A 19,156-nucleotide genomic window follows, 5' to 3' on the forward strand; every position below is an offset into this window, starting at 1 on the left:
TATTTTTCTGTCCATGTGGTATCCGAATGGCCCCTCTCTTCCCGTATACAGAACTTTGTATTTGATATGTTTCAGGCCATTACAAATATTCTATAAAGTGTTTGTCCTTCTGATGTTAGGCAACTTCAGAGTGGTGGAGGGTAGAAAAAAACAATGAAATTTTTTTAATCACGCAAAAAAATTAGGATTTTTATGCATTTTTACTTGGCTGGTAAACGGCTGAATAATGCGTACCGTCGGTGCCTTGGGCACCTGTAGGCATAAAATAGACCCTACAGTGGTTCATAGCCTCTAATTCAGCGACTCCTATCCCTACTTCCTCGTGGTACCAGCCTGGATACGAGCAACCTTGGTGGAGATCGGATAACCAACCCCTGTGGAAGCCAAGCTCGTATACCGACAGGGAAGGAGGGCTCTTTCGAGCTTCGTTGGCCCTCCGGCGAAAAAGGGGGTTGATGTAGCAGGCTTTGCAAGCCGCCACCACGAGAAATTCTACAGCATGGAACGAAGAACAAGGAAAAGACTTACTGGAACAATCGGAATAGACCCACGCGACGAAAAAGGAATATGGATTGGAAACTCTGGACGTGGAGCACTCGAGTACTATCCGACGTATTGAAAAGCCGCAGGTTCGACGTCGTAGTGCTGCAGGAAGTGCGCTGGAAGAGCTCAACGGTACGTACGTTCAGAGATGGACATACCATCTACCAGAGCTGCGGCAACACACACGAGCTGGGTACAGCTTTCATAGTGATGGGCGAGATGCGGAAACGGGTGATTGGGTGGTGGCCAATCAATCCTCGAATGTGCAGGTTGAGAATCAAGGGCCGGTTCTTCAATATAAGCATCATCAACGTGCATAGCCCTCCTTTCACAAGTACCGATGATGACAAGGATGAATTCTACGTCGAATTTGCTAAGAGATGTTTACGATAATTTTCGTACATTGATATACAAGTTGGTGTTGGCTGGGCTGTACAAAACGCTTATTAGACCGGTTGTTTTCTACGGGAATAAAACGTGGACGGAATTTTCGAAAGACGAGAGCTAAGAACAATCTTCGGCATCGTGCAAGAGAATGGAGGCGAAGGTTGAAGCATGAACATCGCACAGTTCTATAGCGAAGGTGAACTCAGTATTTAAAATGTGGCTAAAGCTGGACGGATACGATGGGTAACTATCCTGAAAAGACGGTATTCGCTTCAAATCCGGTAGGAACAAGACGACAAGACAAGATGGTTAGGAATTGGAGACCACACAAAACCGAGTAAATTGGAGAAACTTTGTTAATCAGGCTATGTCTTAAGACGGCAAGCCAACTAAGTAAGTAGGTAATGCCGTTGACAGCTAGGCGTGTGGATGCTCTCTAGTAAACAGTTCCTTGCTGGGTGCACGTACCGAGAATCAATGGAGTATCGGAGAACGTATTTCAATGATGATTTTGTAATTTTAAATCAATGTGGTACGAGAGGGCATTTTCAGCCCATTAAGTGGCAGCCTGAACAAAATTCATGCCTCTAACAAAAGGTGACGTCCAAATCTAAATAAATAAATGCATATTTTGTATGCAATATCATAGCTCAGTACGAGGAGAAGTCTTGCCAATCATGAACGTCTGTCTCCATATCATGAGCGCCTTTTGATGACTCGACGGTCCTCGACCTAGTGAGTGCTTGCACTCCACCCTACTAGCACAGTGTTGCCACAAACCAGTTGTGGCAACCGACATATGACTAATTTCAGTCATAACTGAGTTGCTACAACCCGCCCAGTAAACCATTTAGTTTGTATATCTCGATTGCAACTGAGGTATACGAAATCATATCTGAACGAAAAAGTTATATTTCACGCCATATAAGAACATATATGTACCAAAGTGGAGGCGATATACGTGCGAAAATTTTGACAACTATTTGTAATTCTATTTTGCGCAGTTTTTATAACACGCAACTAAATATTACTGAATATATGATATAGTTATAATCAAATATTGCAATTGTCTATCCTGCTTTATAATTCACAGTCATGAATTGTATATGAAGACACACACGACTGCAAAACAACTTATTGTTCACTTCGATTTGACATACTCTAATCATTATAAAACTCCAATATGAAATTGACATGAAAACGATTTAATGTGAACTTTCTATTACGATTTTGTGTTATCTGGGCGAAGGGCTAAATATGTACTGTTTGGGCAGTTAAGGAGTTCACAACAGCAACTGAACCGTAGCGGGTGGCTGAAGCAAAAAACGTGCTATCCCGACACTAGCCCCATCACAAGACTCGGTAGCGTGGCCTTAGTAGTAAGGCAACCTACCTGAACAATAATTTCTACGAACATTCTACCAAACGCGGCTCAGAATATTCAGCGTCGACCAAACTGACGAAGCAGCGACGACGTATGAAAACTCAGTGCTTGGACCTGCAGATCGCTGAATTTAATTTCGTAGGTTGCGACCCAAGCCCAGCTCGAACATCTGGAGCCCCGCAAATTTGACATTGTAGCTCTGCAAAGAATCTGTCACAAAGAACAGAAGATGTGAAAGATCCCGGGGCGAAAAATTCCAGTTTTACCAGAACGGAGGCACTACCAATGAGCTGGGATCGTAGATGTTAAATGCAGAATCTCGTGATAGATAAGAATGCGATCAATGAGTGGATAAGGGCTTCCTCACATTGTACAAAGTCATTTGGCATAACGTTGTTTGTCATAATGCCATTTGGCATAACTGTCTTTTGACATAATTGGCAGTTTGGCCAGATTTTGATTTTTAAAAACTTTATGCCAAATGGGCAGCACCCGAATGAAGGAGGCTTCCGAGGTTAAAAGCCGTTTCTTCGACTACAGTATCATCAGTGGGCACTGCCCGGCGCCCGCATGTAGGTAAATTCGATAATGAAAAGGGAGCTTCTGCGTGCGGTTGGAAGCAACGGGACACCTAGATCGTAATCGGTAATATGAACGCCAAAGTCGATAGGGAAGAAATATATAGGCCGGTGATAAGGTTTTAGGTGGTAGGCACGACGCGTGGAAGACAGCGTAACAGCTGGTTTGATGCCGAATGCCAGAGAGTGACAGACGAAAAGAACCAGGCTAGGAGTCGCATGCTCACTGCGGCAACGCGTCAAAACAGAGAGAGATACAGAGAGACTAGAGCTGCCGAAAAAAGAATCCATCGTCTGAAGAAACGCGAGTACGAGGAGCACGTATCAGAACACGCGGTTTTTTAATTGCGCCGAAATGGTTGATTATACTGGTTAAGTAAGTTCAGAGAAATTTCTCAGCGTTAAAAGCTCTTTCATATGGCATGAACGATTATTTGATTAATCACCCTAAAAGTTAGATAAAAAATTTATTTTTTGAACAGTAAGAGATACAGCAAAACAAAGTTCTACAAAATTTTTGAAAAGATTATTATAAAGAACTTTGCCAAAGAAAGTAACCTTCTAGCTATTATAGTTTTAGAGATAAAGAACAATTTTTGTGGAGACTTTACGAAAATCAATTTTTTGAGCACAGTTCTTTCTACAGTATTTATACGCATTAGACACGTTCGGCAAAGATTTTCTAACAGTCAAATTACATACTTTTGTAGAATATAGTAACTTGCTATCGTCAATATTTGCGGAGAAAATTAAAGTTTTCGTTTAAAAGTTAACCAATTTTCAACAGCAATAACTCCCAAACATGCAAATATATTCAAGCCATTTATTACCCATGTGAAAGTACAAGAAAAATAGTACAAAATGCAAAACAAATTAGCTTGACCCTGGCTATCCCTCTACCAAAACACTCGCATTGAAAATTGTTACTCGGTTGAATTTAATATGGCGTAGTGTAAACACCGTGTTATCCCGATCAAGTAAAGTGTGCAAAATAAATTATGAAAATTTGTAATCCAAGCAGCATGGATTATTAAGATTTCCAAAATTCGTTTTCGGATGAAATTTAATTACTGCAGTTCGAGGTGTACAAACTTCAAAGTGCATTTGAAGATACTTCATCCTCACTATCGCTGTTACTGTGCATATCAGACCTCGTCAAGTATTATCAGCTCGAAAGCTGCATCACTAAACACGTTTTCTGATGAAGAACTGAAGACAGTAACTTTTTTCGTAAAATACGGTTGCGATGGAAGATGGAACCGCAGATCTTAGCGAGTATTAGCAAACATTCATTGATGATGCTGGAACGAAGTCCAACTCAAGCCTTTGTGTCACATCAATTGTTCCCATGAAAGCATTAACAAATGGAAAGAATATATTCCTAAATCCACATCCATCTTCGACCAGATATGTTTCTTTGAATTAGCCTAATTAGATCGTCTTCGACCAGGTACTGCCGGCCGTTGCATCTCCAGTTTGCAAAGGAAACGACTGCACTAACGCTGCAAGAAAAAATTAACATAGACCAGCAAATCGCAAAAATTCATCCTACATCCATTGAAGGTAGAACGGTAGTGGTTACGAGCTGATGATGACAATGGTGGACAAGGGCATACAACAGTTCCGAACTCATCACACAAGGAAGATCTTCAGAATGGCTACAAATACGGATCTTCTGCCGTCTATTAGAATCTTCTGATCCGGTAATTTCTAGCATGAGGGAACTACCAAATAACAAAAACGCCATGTCCTCTGAAGATGTACCTACTGCAACTGTTGGTCAGTACATATGATATGCACAATAATAGCGATAGTGAGGATGAAGAATCTTCAAATACATTTCGAAATTCGTACACCTCGAACTGCAGTAATCAAATTTTATCCGAAAACGAATTTTGAAAATCTTTTTCTCTACAAATAATTCATGCTACTTGGATTACACATTTTCATTATCTATTTTGCACACTTACTTGATCGGGATAACACGGTTTTTACACTACGCCATATTAAATTCAACCGAGTAACAATTTTCAATGCGAGTGTTTTGGTAGAGGGATAGCCAGGGTCAAGCTAACTTGTTTTGCATTTTGTAGTATTTTTCTTGTACTTTCACATGGGTAATAAATGGTTTGAATATATTTGCATGTTTGGAAGTTATTGCTGTTGAAAATTGGTTAATTTTTAAACGAAAACTTTAATTTTCTCCGCAAATATTGACGATAGCAAGTTACTATATTCTACAAAAGTATGTAATTTGACTGTTAGAAAATCTTTGCCGAACGTGTCTAATGCGTATAAATACTGTAAAAAGAACTGTGGTCAAAAAATTGATTTTCGTAAAGTCTCCACAAAAATTGTTTTTTATCTCTAAAACTATAATAGCTAGAAGGTTACTTTCTTTGGCAAAGTTCTTTATAATAATCTTTTCAAAAATTTTGTAGAACTTTGTTTTGCTGTATCTCTTACTGTTCAAAAAATAAATTTTTTATCTAACTTTTAGGGTGATTAATCAAATAATCGTTCATGCCATATGAAAGAGCTTTCAACGCTGAGAAATTTCTCTGAACATACATAACCAGTATAATCAACCATTTCGGCGCAATTAAAAAAACGCGTGTTCTGATACCAATGGGACCACTGTGCGGCGCAGAGGAGCGATACGCCAGCAACGACACACGGAGTTTCTATAAAACGGTGAGATGCAGGAATTTTGCCATGCCTGTGATGTGCAATGATAGTGCTGGCAACCTGCTGGCAACCGACAAAACGGCTGCTGGCAACCGACAAAACGGTGGAAGCAGCACTTCCAGACACTGTTGAATGAAGAAGTAAATGCGGAGATCAGCAGGGACAGGATAGAAATTGTAAGCGATGGTCAAGCTGTGGAGCCCCCAACACAGGAGGAGGTTAAAAAGGCAATCAGTGAGCTGAAAAACGGTAAGGCTGCTGGGAAGGACAGTATCCCGGCTGAACTTCTAAAACCGGGGAGCGAGCGGCTGTACGAAGCAATCCACCGAATCATTGTCAGGATCTGGGAGGAAGAACAAATGCCGGAGGAGTGGTTGGAAGGCCTCATTTGGCCAATGTTCAAAACGGGACATCGACTGGAGTGTAAAAACTATCGAGGAACTATATTGCTCTATTCTGTCTACAAGGTGCTTGGCCGTGCTTTCCAGTCTGACTGTTCTGCAGACTGAGACCGTTAGCGGAGTCCTTCGTCGGCGAGTACCAAGCAGGTTTTCGTGAGGGTCGCTCCACGACGGATCAGATGTTTACCCTGCGTCAGTTGCTAGACTAGTTCCGGGAGTACAACTTGCAGACACACCATCTGTTTGTGGACTTTAAAGCGGCGTACGATTCAGTTAAACGAAATGAGCTGTGGCAGATAATGCTAGAACATAGTTTTCCGACGAAACTAGTTACGCTGATTCGTGCGACGCTGGACGGATCCAAATCATGCGTTAGAATAGCGGGTGAGACCTCAGCTGTTTTCGTGATGTTGGATGGACTGAAGCAAGGGGATGCCTGCTGTTCAACATTTCCTTGGAAGGTGCATTACGAAGGGCAAACGTGGAAAGAAATGGAGCTATCATCACGAAATCTCACATACTTCTTGGTTTTGCGGATGACGTCGATATCATCGGGATCAATCGTCGAGCAGTGGAAGAGGCTTTCAGGCCTTTTAAAAGGGAAGCGGTGAGATTGGGACTTGCCATTAACATCGCCAAAATGAAGTACATGGTTGCTGGTAGGGAACGGGGGAGCCCAAGTGGTCTTGGTGCCGAGATGGAGTTAGATGAGGAACGAAATGAAGTAGTGGAGGAGTTTATATACCTTGGTACACTCGTGACATGTGACAACGATGTAAACCGCGAAGTGAAACGACGAGTTGCAGCCGCAAATCGGACTTTCTACGGATTACGTAGCCAGCTGAAGTCCCATAGTTTGCAAATTCGCACAAAACTGGCGCTCTACAGAACACTAGTCCTCCCGGTGGCCCTTTACGGACACGAATCATGGACGCTAAAGGAAGCTGATCGGCGAGTGCTTGGGGTTTTTGAGCGTAAAATTCTGCGATCTATACTTGGTGGTAAAATGGAAAATATGCCAAGTATACAAATATGCTGATATAGGGAAGGCAATGTGGCAGGCTGCGGTGGGCAGGACACGTGGCCAGAATGCCCGATCAAAGAGTAGCCAAAACTATTTTCAGCGGAGAACCAGGAAGAGGCCGTAGACTCCGAGGCAGACCCCGCACCCGGTGGATGTATGCTGTCGAAGACGATGCACGTTCAGCTGGTGTTCGTGGGGATTGGAGAACGGCAGCCCAGGGCTGACAGTACCAGAGGACCGTTGCCACTAAAGTAAAGTAAGTAAGTACTTGGTAACAACCTTGGTAGCTTCAGAGACAACCAGCTTCTCCAATTCATTAGATGACAGCAAACTAATAAAGATCTAAAGCCCGCAAGAGGTAATGAATCACTTCTGGTAGAGAACTATACCGGAATACCTAGTGATAGTGCATTTGAAGATATCATTGATTAAACAGTTCATGCTACTCTAGCACTGCTCTAGCTTTCCATATGGCGTGACTTTACCTTGCCCTTCTTGGTCAATTTGTCACTAACGGTTGGTGTCATTCTAACGATGCGATGGTGCAATTTAAGTACAACATCCTACATAGCAACAGATGATGTGATCAAGTATTCTTGGCTTCACACAAACAAATTTTCAATGACCCTCCTTTTTTCTATTTTCTTCCGTTTTATGAACGACGTGGCTAGAGGGTGTTGCCTGTAACAACTTAGCAACGAAAACAAATAATGGAATTATGCGCTGAAAACTGCAGTGAATTTATAATAATTGTTCAATTTTACGTGGAAATTCCAAGAGTTACTTGCAAAGTTCAATCTATTGACGAAAACAATACGAAAGGCACATCTTTTGTGGTTCGAATGGTGAACCATAAAAATATACTTAGAATTGGCTGAGCTATAAGCGTTCAAAATCTATCACTTTTTCGTGACACGATTATCTTTGCATTCGTAGCATGCCACCCTATTAAAGTAAGACAGAGTTCTACGTCAAAAAACTTGTGGAAAACGCGCCGTCCTCAAAGGAGTATAACCCCCGAAAATCAAATAAGCTTGTGACTTGTAAGCAGTTGTAAGAAATATTCAAGTAGAGTCTAACATGATTATTCATTAGAAAATTACTTCGCCTCAAGAAAATATACAAGAACCTGATGAAACGAAAAATTTCCATCTCACTGGGAGTATCAAATTTACATGAATGCTCAATTTAGGCACGCCACTTGAAGGAGCCGCCGGGTCTTCGATGTGCAAAACAACAACTACATAGTTCAGTAAAGCGAGAAAAATTAACTGCATATTCCGGCCAAGAGAAACATCACCGCCAAGTGTCGGCTGCATTCAAACGCCGCCATCTGGCACTAGCTCACAAAGAATTTACAATCTTTTACTTTTCGCAATATCATTTCTGGTTTGTACTTTTCTCCCGTTCTGGCTCATGTTACTTTCCGTTCGAATCGCCTCCATCATTGCTATACGTTCCGCTGCCGTTTGGTGGTTCACTTGGTGCACTCCGACGCTCTCCATTATATTTATCTACTCGGAGATGAGGAAACTAATGTGAATTGTGCAGCCACACATGAATGTAGAAGTTCCTTCCATCCCGTCACACTCTCAGCACTTGTCGGGTTAACGACTTTTCACCATGCGTTACCCATCCCGGCCCATGGTTCCGTGCCCAGTGCTAATGAGTGTGACACAATTTTGAACTCCGCCTGATAAAGTTTTGTCCACGGACAAGCCCTAATAATGAGATCCTAGCGCTCCCGACGGTCGGAAATGGTATCTATAAACTAAGTCGCAATTTACAAAATTTATCTCATTACTCAAAGCACAATGTTAATTGGATAATGAAGTTGGTCCGAACGACGAGATGGGAAGCGAAAAGTTTTGCACTTCCCGTCTCCCCGGAACGGCGTGAAACGCCGTCCCATGGAAACCAGAACAGAGAACAAAAAAGAGGGGAAACTGCAAAGTTTCTTCCGTGGAAAAGAAAAATTGCATCTTGGGAACTGCGTTTGCGTTTATTCTTTTTCCATGCATTTTGTAACACTCACCTGGCTGCAGATGAAATCGTTCGGTTTCATGCAGAAGTCGCCCAGCGCCACGGCACTGGCCAGATAGATGCCGGAAAGCAGCCAGCACACGGTGACCGCCAGCAGACCGCACACGCTGAAGAAAATCAGTGCACAGCGCGAACTCCTCGTGGCTCCGATCACCAAAATGATGCACAGCAGCAGCAGGAAGGTCAGAAATCCCAACGTAACCGGCCATCGTAGTTCCTCGTAGAATTCGTACGTCTGAAATGGTAAAGCGGGATGGGGCAATTAGTAGTTGCAAGTTTGGTCTGGCCATTGTCAATAGTAAATCTTTTCAATTAAGAAAACCTTCAACACCCAGAAAAGATGGAGAGACACCGAGAAAGAGTTAGTGACCGTTTTCGGGAAAACGGTCCCAGTGCTATAGCACTGTAGCAGTCCAGCAGGCTTGGTCAAAGTTTTTCCGGACGAAAACGGTTCTAATTGTTTGAAGAAATGGAAGACGGAAATCCGTCCACCCGACCGTGTCACCCGATGGAGTTTGTTCCAACATAATGAGACCCCTCCGCCTCCTACTCGCCTGCCGGCCTGCCTGCCTGCATGGACACGAACAGACTAGTTGGGTGGGATGAACGAACTGGGTAAGGTTGCCGCACCAGCTAGGCAGCAGAGCAGTCATTAATGAATGTAAAAGAACCCCGGCGAAGGGGTCAAACTGGACACAAAAGGCACAGCAAGGAAAAAAAGGACAGAAAAAAGGCTTGGCCTATGAAAATTCTTTCACTCGCATACGGAAACAAGATGCTTGGCTTGCTTGCAATCGATCTGGGAGAGTTTAGAGTTTCCGTTTTCCCAAAGGAAGAGATTAAATTGGTTAACTTTGTGATTGAAATTTTATCAAATACGTAACTTTGTTGGGCGAAAGAAACCCCCTTTCATTGGGTTAATAGGAAACGATTAATTTCGGCCACGATTTAAAGCTATGATGAATTGTGGAGACTCCGTTTATAAGTTAAAATCGATAAATTAAGTTTTCTTATTATTTTTGACTGTGTCGCATTGGAATTAACCCTATTAGCTATTTCTGTTTTATTGCACGTGGCAAACTGTACCTACGGTTAGAGATAAAAATTGTTATGTTTAAAACAATCTCATATCAAAATGAGGTCATTCCGAAAGTTTCATTCTCTTAACGATGGCAAATGAAACTGTGAACCAGATGATAAAAGCAAACATCATAAGCATTATTCCATAATAATCGTGCTGAACGAACATAAAAATGCCGGTGCATTAGTCCTACTAATACTAATTCCCCAGAGCTAAATCCACTCTGAATTCCATGAAAAGTGATTAGTACTAATTTGCAGGTGTTTTACTGCACGGTGTTTTACGGATTATTAAATTGTTAGCTATGCTATCGGTAAGATATCCAATCCAATTGAGCATTCAAAAGTTGTTTTTTCTTGTATCAAATATGTTCTTTCGTTCAATGGCAGAGTCATGGATCAGACACAATTAACTACTTATGAGTAACAATTCTATCAATCAATTAGTGTAATATTTAGACATAAATTGGCGATTAAAGTTAAAATAATCCACAGTTGTGTGTGTCCCATCATTAGAAGCTGAATGTGTATAGAAGCGATGGAGAGGAATCCCGATCTCGAAGAGATCCGGCGAGAAATTGGTCAGCTAAAGAACAACAGAGCCGCCGGAATGGACCGACTTCCGGGAGAACTTTTTCAAAACTGGTCAAAAAACACTAGCAACGGCCCTTCACTGGATAATTTTAAGCAGTTGGGTGGAGAAACAACTATCGGAGGAGTGGATGGAATGTGTAGTTTGTCCCATCCACAAAAAGTGTGATCGGCAAGGTTGCTGTAGTTACTGCGGCATTACGCTGGTGAACGCTGCCTACGAGGTGTTCTCTCAGATTTAGTTACGTCGTACATCCCCAATAGCACGAGAATTCGTAAGGCAGTACCAGGCAGGTTTTATGGAGGCCCGGGCTACTACGGATCAAATTTTTACCCTCCGACAAATCCTCCAGAAATGTTGAAAGTACAACATGCCCACGCATCATATTTTCATGGATTTCAGGGCAGCATACGATACAGTCGAGCGTGAACAGATATGGCAGATAATGCACAAAAACGATTTTTCGGACAAAATGACTCGGCTGAGCAAAGCTACCCTGGAGCGAGTGATGTGCTACGTGCGTGTTTCGGGATTGGAAGCACTCTCGAGTCCTTTCGAATCGCGCAGAGGATGGAATGCCCTGTATGTTATTCAATATCACTACTGAAAGTGTAATCCGGCGAGCGGGCATCAAAACGAGGGGAACAATCTTCAGCAAAAGTAGTCAACTCTTAGACTTCGCAAACGACCTCGACATCATTGGTCCTATTCTCACAGTCACACCACTCACCTCACTTCTCTCACGCGCTCTATTCTGGCAGACACCCTCACCTCACCTAACAGCTCCCAATTTGATTTGTACAGTTACCCAGGTGACTCTGAGAATCGTGAAGTGTGCTCTCACCTAAAAAATTTAGGCGAGGTGACTCTGAGAATAGGTCCCCATTGCTAAAAATCTTCGGAAGGCGGAGGCAATCTACGCCAGACTAAAAACGGAGGCTAGGAAGATTGGATTACAAATCAATGCGACGAAAACCAAATATACAGTGTAAAGAGGCTCCAGAGAAAATCACTCACTAATCAAAGAATAAAAAAAAGCAAAACCTAGGTTCTACATTCCGTTATCGGAACATGACCTTCTGTTTTTATGATACAGACTTCGCAGCCAGCTGTCAGAGTACAGGACAATTGCAGGGTCAGTTACTACAATCCTATTGACCCTAACAGCCTCTCCTAGCCGAGATTCGAACATACGATGACTGGCTTTTGAGGCCAGCATCTTACCTCGAGGCCAACTGGGAGAATAAAAGAATCACTCAGACTATAAAATGAAACGGACACTGTTTCACAATTTACCGCTTGTTACCGCTGGATATATGTATGGGGAAATTTAGCTTTGGAACTTAACAGACATGTTCACTATTAAGCTTATGATATGTAACTATAAACTTTTTTTTTATTCAATTTTTTTTATGGTCGCAGTGGTGACCATTAGTTAGATCTATTGTGGTATACTCCGATTTGCTGTTTGCATAATCAGTTCGTTCCATCACTATGACTTAGAGTGTTGGTCGCCCTATGAATTTGCATTTCCCCCTAAGAAGGTATGACTTCCTCAATGAATTTCAGTAGGGCATGTAGCTGCTTCGTCGTAATTGCATATTCCCGTCCGATTCAACATAAATTATTAAAAATATTAGCATTTTTATGACACACAATGCAAAACTAGTTATTCCCTAATATATTTTTTTTGTTGTCTATCATATGCGATCAATCAAAGTGAGCTGAGATCTATTTAAATGCTTTTTATCATTAGAGAAGTCCTACCAGCCAAATTCCCTACGTTTTTTTGTGCGACGAAGAAGACAATGTCGACTAATCGTTTTAATTTCCGTCATTCATAAATGAAAATAACTCACGCAAGGCATTGTCGTTATTCTACAGGTAGGAAAACTTGCCTGACCTGCAGAAATTTTGTAGAATAAAATTTGTCTTGCCGTCCTACGCAAATACATGCGCGTTAGCTTCGTAAACATTGTTGTGATTTTCATTTCGGACGATGAAAAATTTTGATGGGCGTATTTTAAAACGGCACGACGAATTTAAGTGATTTCAAAGTTCACGGATCGGAAGGTAAGTGTGTTGTAGTCAAATCAGCACAAGAACTTTTGGAGTATTCATAAAATCCATCCAACAAATGATGAAAGTTGGAATGGCTTTACTTACTACGATGGGAAATAGAAAAAAACCCTACCTTTTTTGTTTCAGTAGATCAAATCTCGCTAGGAGTTAGAACGCCCTCTCCGAGAATACGCAGTCTTCGTTGAATTAGTGCGCTGCATTGACACAATATAGGGAAATTGTGTATAACGTGCCACCCCTGGCCAATGTGCCCCCCCTTCGTTTTTCGCTAAACAAGCGAAATCAAAATACAAAACCACCCAGAAACCATAGTATTTGATGGAACTAGCCTACTATGCAAGTATGACAGTTGTCACATGCTGTAAAAACAAAACAAAAATAAATTTGTTTTTGAGCAGCTACCGATGTAACTTTTGGCGTCATTTCCATAAGCTATTTTCTTGTCAAAATCTGTAAATAACCGGTTGTTGCGATTCGATTGCATAAAGTGAACTTCAAAAAGACATCCCTGCCAAAAATAACGGTATGAAACGCTTGATTTGCTTTAGCATTTAATATTTTTTCAAATAAGTAAAAGCAGGCCAATATGCCCCACTTGCGGTGGTGCAATTTGCCCCCCTTGCAAATGTGGCATCTAAGTTGAAGCCAATTGCCATTATTTAATTCAATTAGTATTGTAGAGCAACCGTGGTGGGAATAATTTATTACCAACGTCCGAATTCTAGGTAATTCAACTACCCGGTACAAAACGCCACAGCTGCAGTATAATGTGCCCCATGCAGAAAAGAAAAAGTGCACCAGAAGGCCAAAACTAGGTTTATTTTACATAAAATAACGATATTTTGCAAAACCAAGGAAATAGTTTTACTTTCTAGAAGAAAAAAGGCACAATGCAACAAAAAACACGAGGTAGAAAAAAAGAAAAAACGCGAGAAAATGAGTGAGACCGGAGAGAAATAGAAGAAAAGTGAAACCAAAAACTAAGAAAACAGTAGAAAAGAAAAGAAGAAAAACTAAGCAAAAAGTGGAAACGGGACTGGAAAAGAGAAGAAAGGAACAGAAAAGAAGCAAAACGCAGAGATTTGTCAATCCTAGTTTGCAGTATAACTTCGTCATTGCCCATATCCATATTCAAGTCTAATTTAACGTCAAGTTTAATTTCAAGTCCAATTGCATGTCCGATATTAAGCAGAATTTTAGGTCATATTCAAATTTTGATTTAAGTCTAATTTTTAGTAAAATTTGAACTACAATCTTAAACATAATTTTAAATGTAATTCAATGTCTAATCTGAAGTTCAATTCAAATCTAATTTACGTCCAATTTTAAAGTTAATTTCGAGCGAAATTCTAAATTCAAATGCATGTCCAATTTCAACTTTAATTTCAAATACAATTTCAAGTCCAATTCCAAGTCCAAGTCTAATTTAATTTCAATTTCAAATAAAATTTCCGGTTCAACTTCTAAAAAAAAAAGCTCGTGATGATAACTTAATGCAATGAATCACTTAATAATGTAACTTTTTGATGTAAATATTTAAAACTGAATTCCAGCGCAAGCGCTATCTTCAAGTTTCAAAGAAAAATGCTATGCTGATGAATAATATATGAAGAATTTATTTCCAAAACTAATATGGAAAGTATGATGACACCCTATTGAATTGTATTTTCAATAAATTATGTATTATATTAAAACGAATTTACTTTTTTACAGTATATTATGTATACAGGTATATCTCGATAGTACGAACACCTTTGCTTCGTTTAGCGTACGTATTATCGAAATGTATATACTCAGGGTGGCTAACTTAATTTAGCCTGGATCCGGAAGAGAATCCTGAATCCCGGTCGATCCATGTAAAAATGCATGTAGTCGCGTTGGTCTGAGAGTAAACCGACGTTGGCCTTATGACCCGGAGAACGAAGTAAACATGTAAAGTAACTGTTAATATTTGGCAGGGCAGTCTTCGGAGAAATTTATCAAGACAGAAGTTTGATGTTTTCCCGACGTTTCGACACTTTGTTGGTGTCTTTTTCACCAACCAAAAAAGTTATAGGCATTTATGTGAACACAAAAAAATGTTGTCATAGTCGGGCCATGTTGTGGTCGGGCTACGTTGTGGTCGGGCCACGTTGTATAGGATGGGCCATCGCTGAAAATTCAAGAAATACGTATTGAAATTCTATATAGATAGTAGAGACACAGAAAGAATGAATTTCGTGAAAAACAGCCCTTATAAGTACAAATGCCCTATTTTCAACTACATTTTTGTGACATTTTGATGATCTTGTTGCTACAATTGCTACAATCGCCTTTTCCGAAGTGAATACAATGGAAAACAAACAACAATCTAGGTTTTTAAGGTATTCATTTTGATTTATTTCGTCAAATTTTACGTGACTAACATTTTATAGCGAATATTGCGCTTCTGCGCCTAAAATTATGGTGGCCCAACCATGACTACTCGAGTGGCCCGATCTTTACAATAAGCACTTTTGTAATATTTCACCTTACCCTTTCCAAACACTTTACCCTACACAAACACCTTACCCGAGGAAATTTTTGTATAGTCTTCGTGTGGAATAATCTCTTTTTAATATTAACCTAGGTAGCACCAAACCGACAAATTGAAAAGTTTTCACAGTTGATAAGTCTAAAAACTATGTGCGTGACACAATTTCATTAAACTTTCATTCCATTCGAGTCAAATTGTCATCAGGCATATATTTTAATTTAAATGAACAGGGAACGCTTATTTCACGAAAGCGGCATTTAATTTCAAACAGAAGGAACGTGCCTCAGTGTGATCCATCTCAAGCTCGTCAATGATCCAATCTAACTGTAATATGTAAATTTGCTAGAATATGGTTCGTGGGTTGAACAGCAGAGGTATCTCTGGTACAGGAAGATCGATTGTACCGCGAAGGAGTTTAATTTGAATGCTTTTCCGCTAGCTATTGTATTTACAAAATGTCAGTCGAAGTTTGTGGCATTTTTCTCGAACGGCGAAATAGCCATTTCACTAACAAATAGAAGAAAGTGCCGTGACAACCTCTAATCCCCTTCGTCGAAACGTTCCACCCCCAAACCAGCAGAAAAAGGCAATTTATTTTCACAAATAACATATTTTTGTCCAAAATCTCCAGCTTTCCATTCAAGTCAATTTATCCGGTTCACAAAATGTCTGTTTGAATCAGACTTTTTCTTCCCACTCTAATCTCTTACATCACCTTCTGTGTGACACCTCCAGCACAAAACAGAATTTACGAGTAAACAAATTTGAATACAGGCAAGAAGAAAGTTTCGGTCCTTCAACTTACCACAATCAAATCCTCGATGGCATCAGCCGGAATGGCTGCCGAAAGCAAAAAAAAAGCCTTCTTCGAAACGGTTGATCAACGCACAAGTACCAAACAAACCCAAAGAAAATTTCCCATCTCGGCACTGCAACAAACAAGCATTGTAGTGATGTGGGGAAGGAAGGAAGGAAAGAAGGAAGGATGGGGAAATAGTTCAAACATAAGTTGGCGAAAATTAACTGCAAGCACTAATTTGAATATTTCGCATCTTTCGCAAGTTTCTCCCGTAAGGGAGTAAAGGGAAATAGTTTTAACACTTCGGCTAGCTTTGCGAAGTTTTCCCATCAAGTGGAGCTGGCTGGCTGGCTGTTGGAGTGGATCGTTGGTCGGTGGATTGAGTGAGCTTGAAAAACTGCACAACCGAAACGGTCTGGCAGGCGGGCAAACACCGGCACCGCTCGGGCGTGACTAATTTTATTGGGGATTCAACGATTGATGGCCATAAATTATGGGAATTGAACTTAATCCTATCGAACGAAGCTAATGAAAACTTCGCCAGGCGCCATTTCAGTTCAGATGCCAATAAATTCCGAAAATTTCATTTCGTTCAAGCAGGAGGTTGATCGCGAGCTGCCTTCTGCCGAATCGGCTGGGGACCTTCGCATCCTAAGCCGATAAATCATTTCCGGTTCCGGTGTGGCTCGGCTGCGGCGGCACCAGTCAGTGCGCAAGAAGCAGCTCGTCGACACAGTAATGAGGGTATAAATTCTATAATATTTTACTTACAAATTTGGGTCACACGATAATGAAAATGGATAGAAATGTTACCGACGAGCTGACGAGCTGTGATGATCTTCGAAGTTCAGCCGGTGACCGTGGTGTTTCCTGGGAAAGCACAGTCCGACGCTTAATGGATGTTTATTTTAGTCTTACTGGCAATTTCCTCAACTTTTTCTCCGCGCAGCATACGAAGCACTGGGGCCGGTGACGCTGGGGAAAGGTGGACGACGGAGGGAAGAAGCAATTTTCATTTCCGACGGAAGATATACACATAGTTTTCTGTTCGAGCACTACCGGCTGTAGTAAAAGAACGTAGTGGGTTGAGTCACAATGGCACAAGGATATGGAAATTTTCTCGAACCCTTTCCGTGGCGAGATTGCATGGAATTTTCCCGCTTCATCATGCAACGGTTCCATTTTCTCGGAAGGTCCAATTTGGATGCTTTCTGTTCTGCAGTCGGTCGACGACGGGTTGTTTTATAGCAAGGCGGTGAGGAGGAGGATGAGAAGAAGAAGAAGCAAACCGACAGGGAGGGAGGGATTTATTGGATCGAAAATTGAAATCCCACAATCGGTCGCACACGCGGTTTGCATGTATTCATCATGCTTTCTTTATTCGTTTGATGAGGAATGCTTCGAACGTACAATTGCCACTGAAATTGACTGTTCGGCAAAACATTTGAACTTTTTTTTTCGGTATAAAATCGTTTGCATTGTGGGTTAATGGAATATTGATACAAAAAGAGGATGTGTTTCCGAACTTGACGGTTCTGAGTAATGTACTATCCATGAATCATACTATGACGTTCTGCTTTATTTTAAAAGTAGGTCAAGTAGGGGGTGGTTTTGGAATATAAAGTCAAAGAAAAACTTTATGCGAAAAGAGTAAACAACACATGAGCTGTTTTCTTTAGAATTTTATTTCAGACTTCCATTCTTAAATCATCTTCTGAGAAATACAGGAGATCTACCAACGAATGAACATCAGTGTTATCTCATTTTTGTATTATATTTATACGTGTATTGTATCATTTGTGTAAATTGTTTGTATGTAGATGGAAAAGCGGCGAATAAATGGCTCAAAATCAATACTAATGTGCCCAGGTTGCCATTTTCGCTCAATAAGTTTACATACAATTCTAATTTCATGCCCAGTACAAGTCCAATTTCAATTTTCTTCTATTTCCGAGCCTAAGTTAAAACCAATTTATTTCCATTTCCGATCAAAATTTCCAAGATCAAAATTTCTTTTGTTATTCCTGAGCTTTGACTGAAAAAGTTAGCTTTTCGGAATATTTACCCAATTCAAAAATTTACTTTTTTGGTAATTCATATTACCGGCGAATCTAGAGGAAGTCTTTTGCTGCTCTCCAAAAAAAAAAACAAAAAAAGAAAAAAGAAAAAGGGAAAGGAGCAAGAAGGAAAACGTTATAAAGACTGAACAAACGGGATAGGAAAAGAGGAAAAACGTTAGCGAGAAAAAAAGAGTAAAATCTGGCATTAAAGAAGGAAAATCGTGATAGAATAGGAGGGAAACCGAGACATACACAGACAAAAAAGAGGAAAAACGACAGAGGAAAAGAGAAAAAATGAGTAAAAAACAAAGAAATTGGAAAAAAACTAGGAAAATTAGAGAAAAGAAGAAAAAACCAATGAAAAAACGAAGAAAATGAGAAAGAAAATGAAGATAAACTGGAAAGGAGAAGCAAGCAAAACAGGAGCAAAAACCAGGATCGAGCAAAGGAGGACAAGAAAAAGTGAAAATACTGACGCATTCCATTTTCCAATGGAGAAATGAGAACAAAAAAAGAGGAATAATAGGACATAAAAAGGATAAAAAACACGTAGAAAAAAAATGAAAACAGAAGATAAACGGACAGTAAAGGAGGTATACCAAGACATAATAAAAGATAGAACGGAACGACAAACGACAGTGAAAAACGACATAGAATAGAAGTTAAAAAGTGAAAGAAGACGAAATCCGGGATCGAAAAAAAATACCGAGACAGAAAGAGACAAAAATCGAACACAGGAAAATTGGAGAAATCGACTTGAATACGGAAATACGGAAGAAAAACGACGAAAAACGGAACAGAGGAAAATCACGACTCAGGAAAAGGGCGAAAAATGGGACAAGACAAGATGAGATGAGAAAACTGGCATGAAAAAAGAAAAACGAGAAATAAAAACAGGAAAAAAGAGGAGAAGGAGAAAATAGGGGAAATGAAACAAAAACATTCCCATTCGCCTCAATAGCATAATGATTCAGTTGAGG

At 40.5% G+C, this 19,156-nt stretch overlaps 1 protein-coding gene across 1 annotated transcript in view; it reads right to left on the reverse strand.

Annotated features, from left to right (window-relative positions):
- LOC128744360 (protein tweety-2-like) overlaps positions 1 to 19,156 on the reverse strand; it is a 165,419-nt gene that overhangs the window by 5,977 nt on the left and 140,286 nt on the right. Inside the window, exon 4 of the mRNA XM_053841309.1 lies at positions 9,041 to 9,283. Within this exon, the coding sequence (XP_053697284.1) occupies positions 9,041 to 9,283 (243 nt within the window). The remainder of the gene's footprint in view (positions 1 to 9,040; positions 9,284 to 19,156) is intronic.

This window comes from Sabethes cyaneus, chromosome 3 (genome assembly GCF_943734655.1).
Source record: "Sabethes cyaneus chromosome 3, idSabCyanKW18_F2, whole genome shotgun sequence".
Taxonomy (NCBI): Eukaryota; Metazoa; Arthropoda; class Insecta; order Diptera; family Culicidae; genus Sabethes; species Sabethes cyaneus.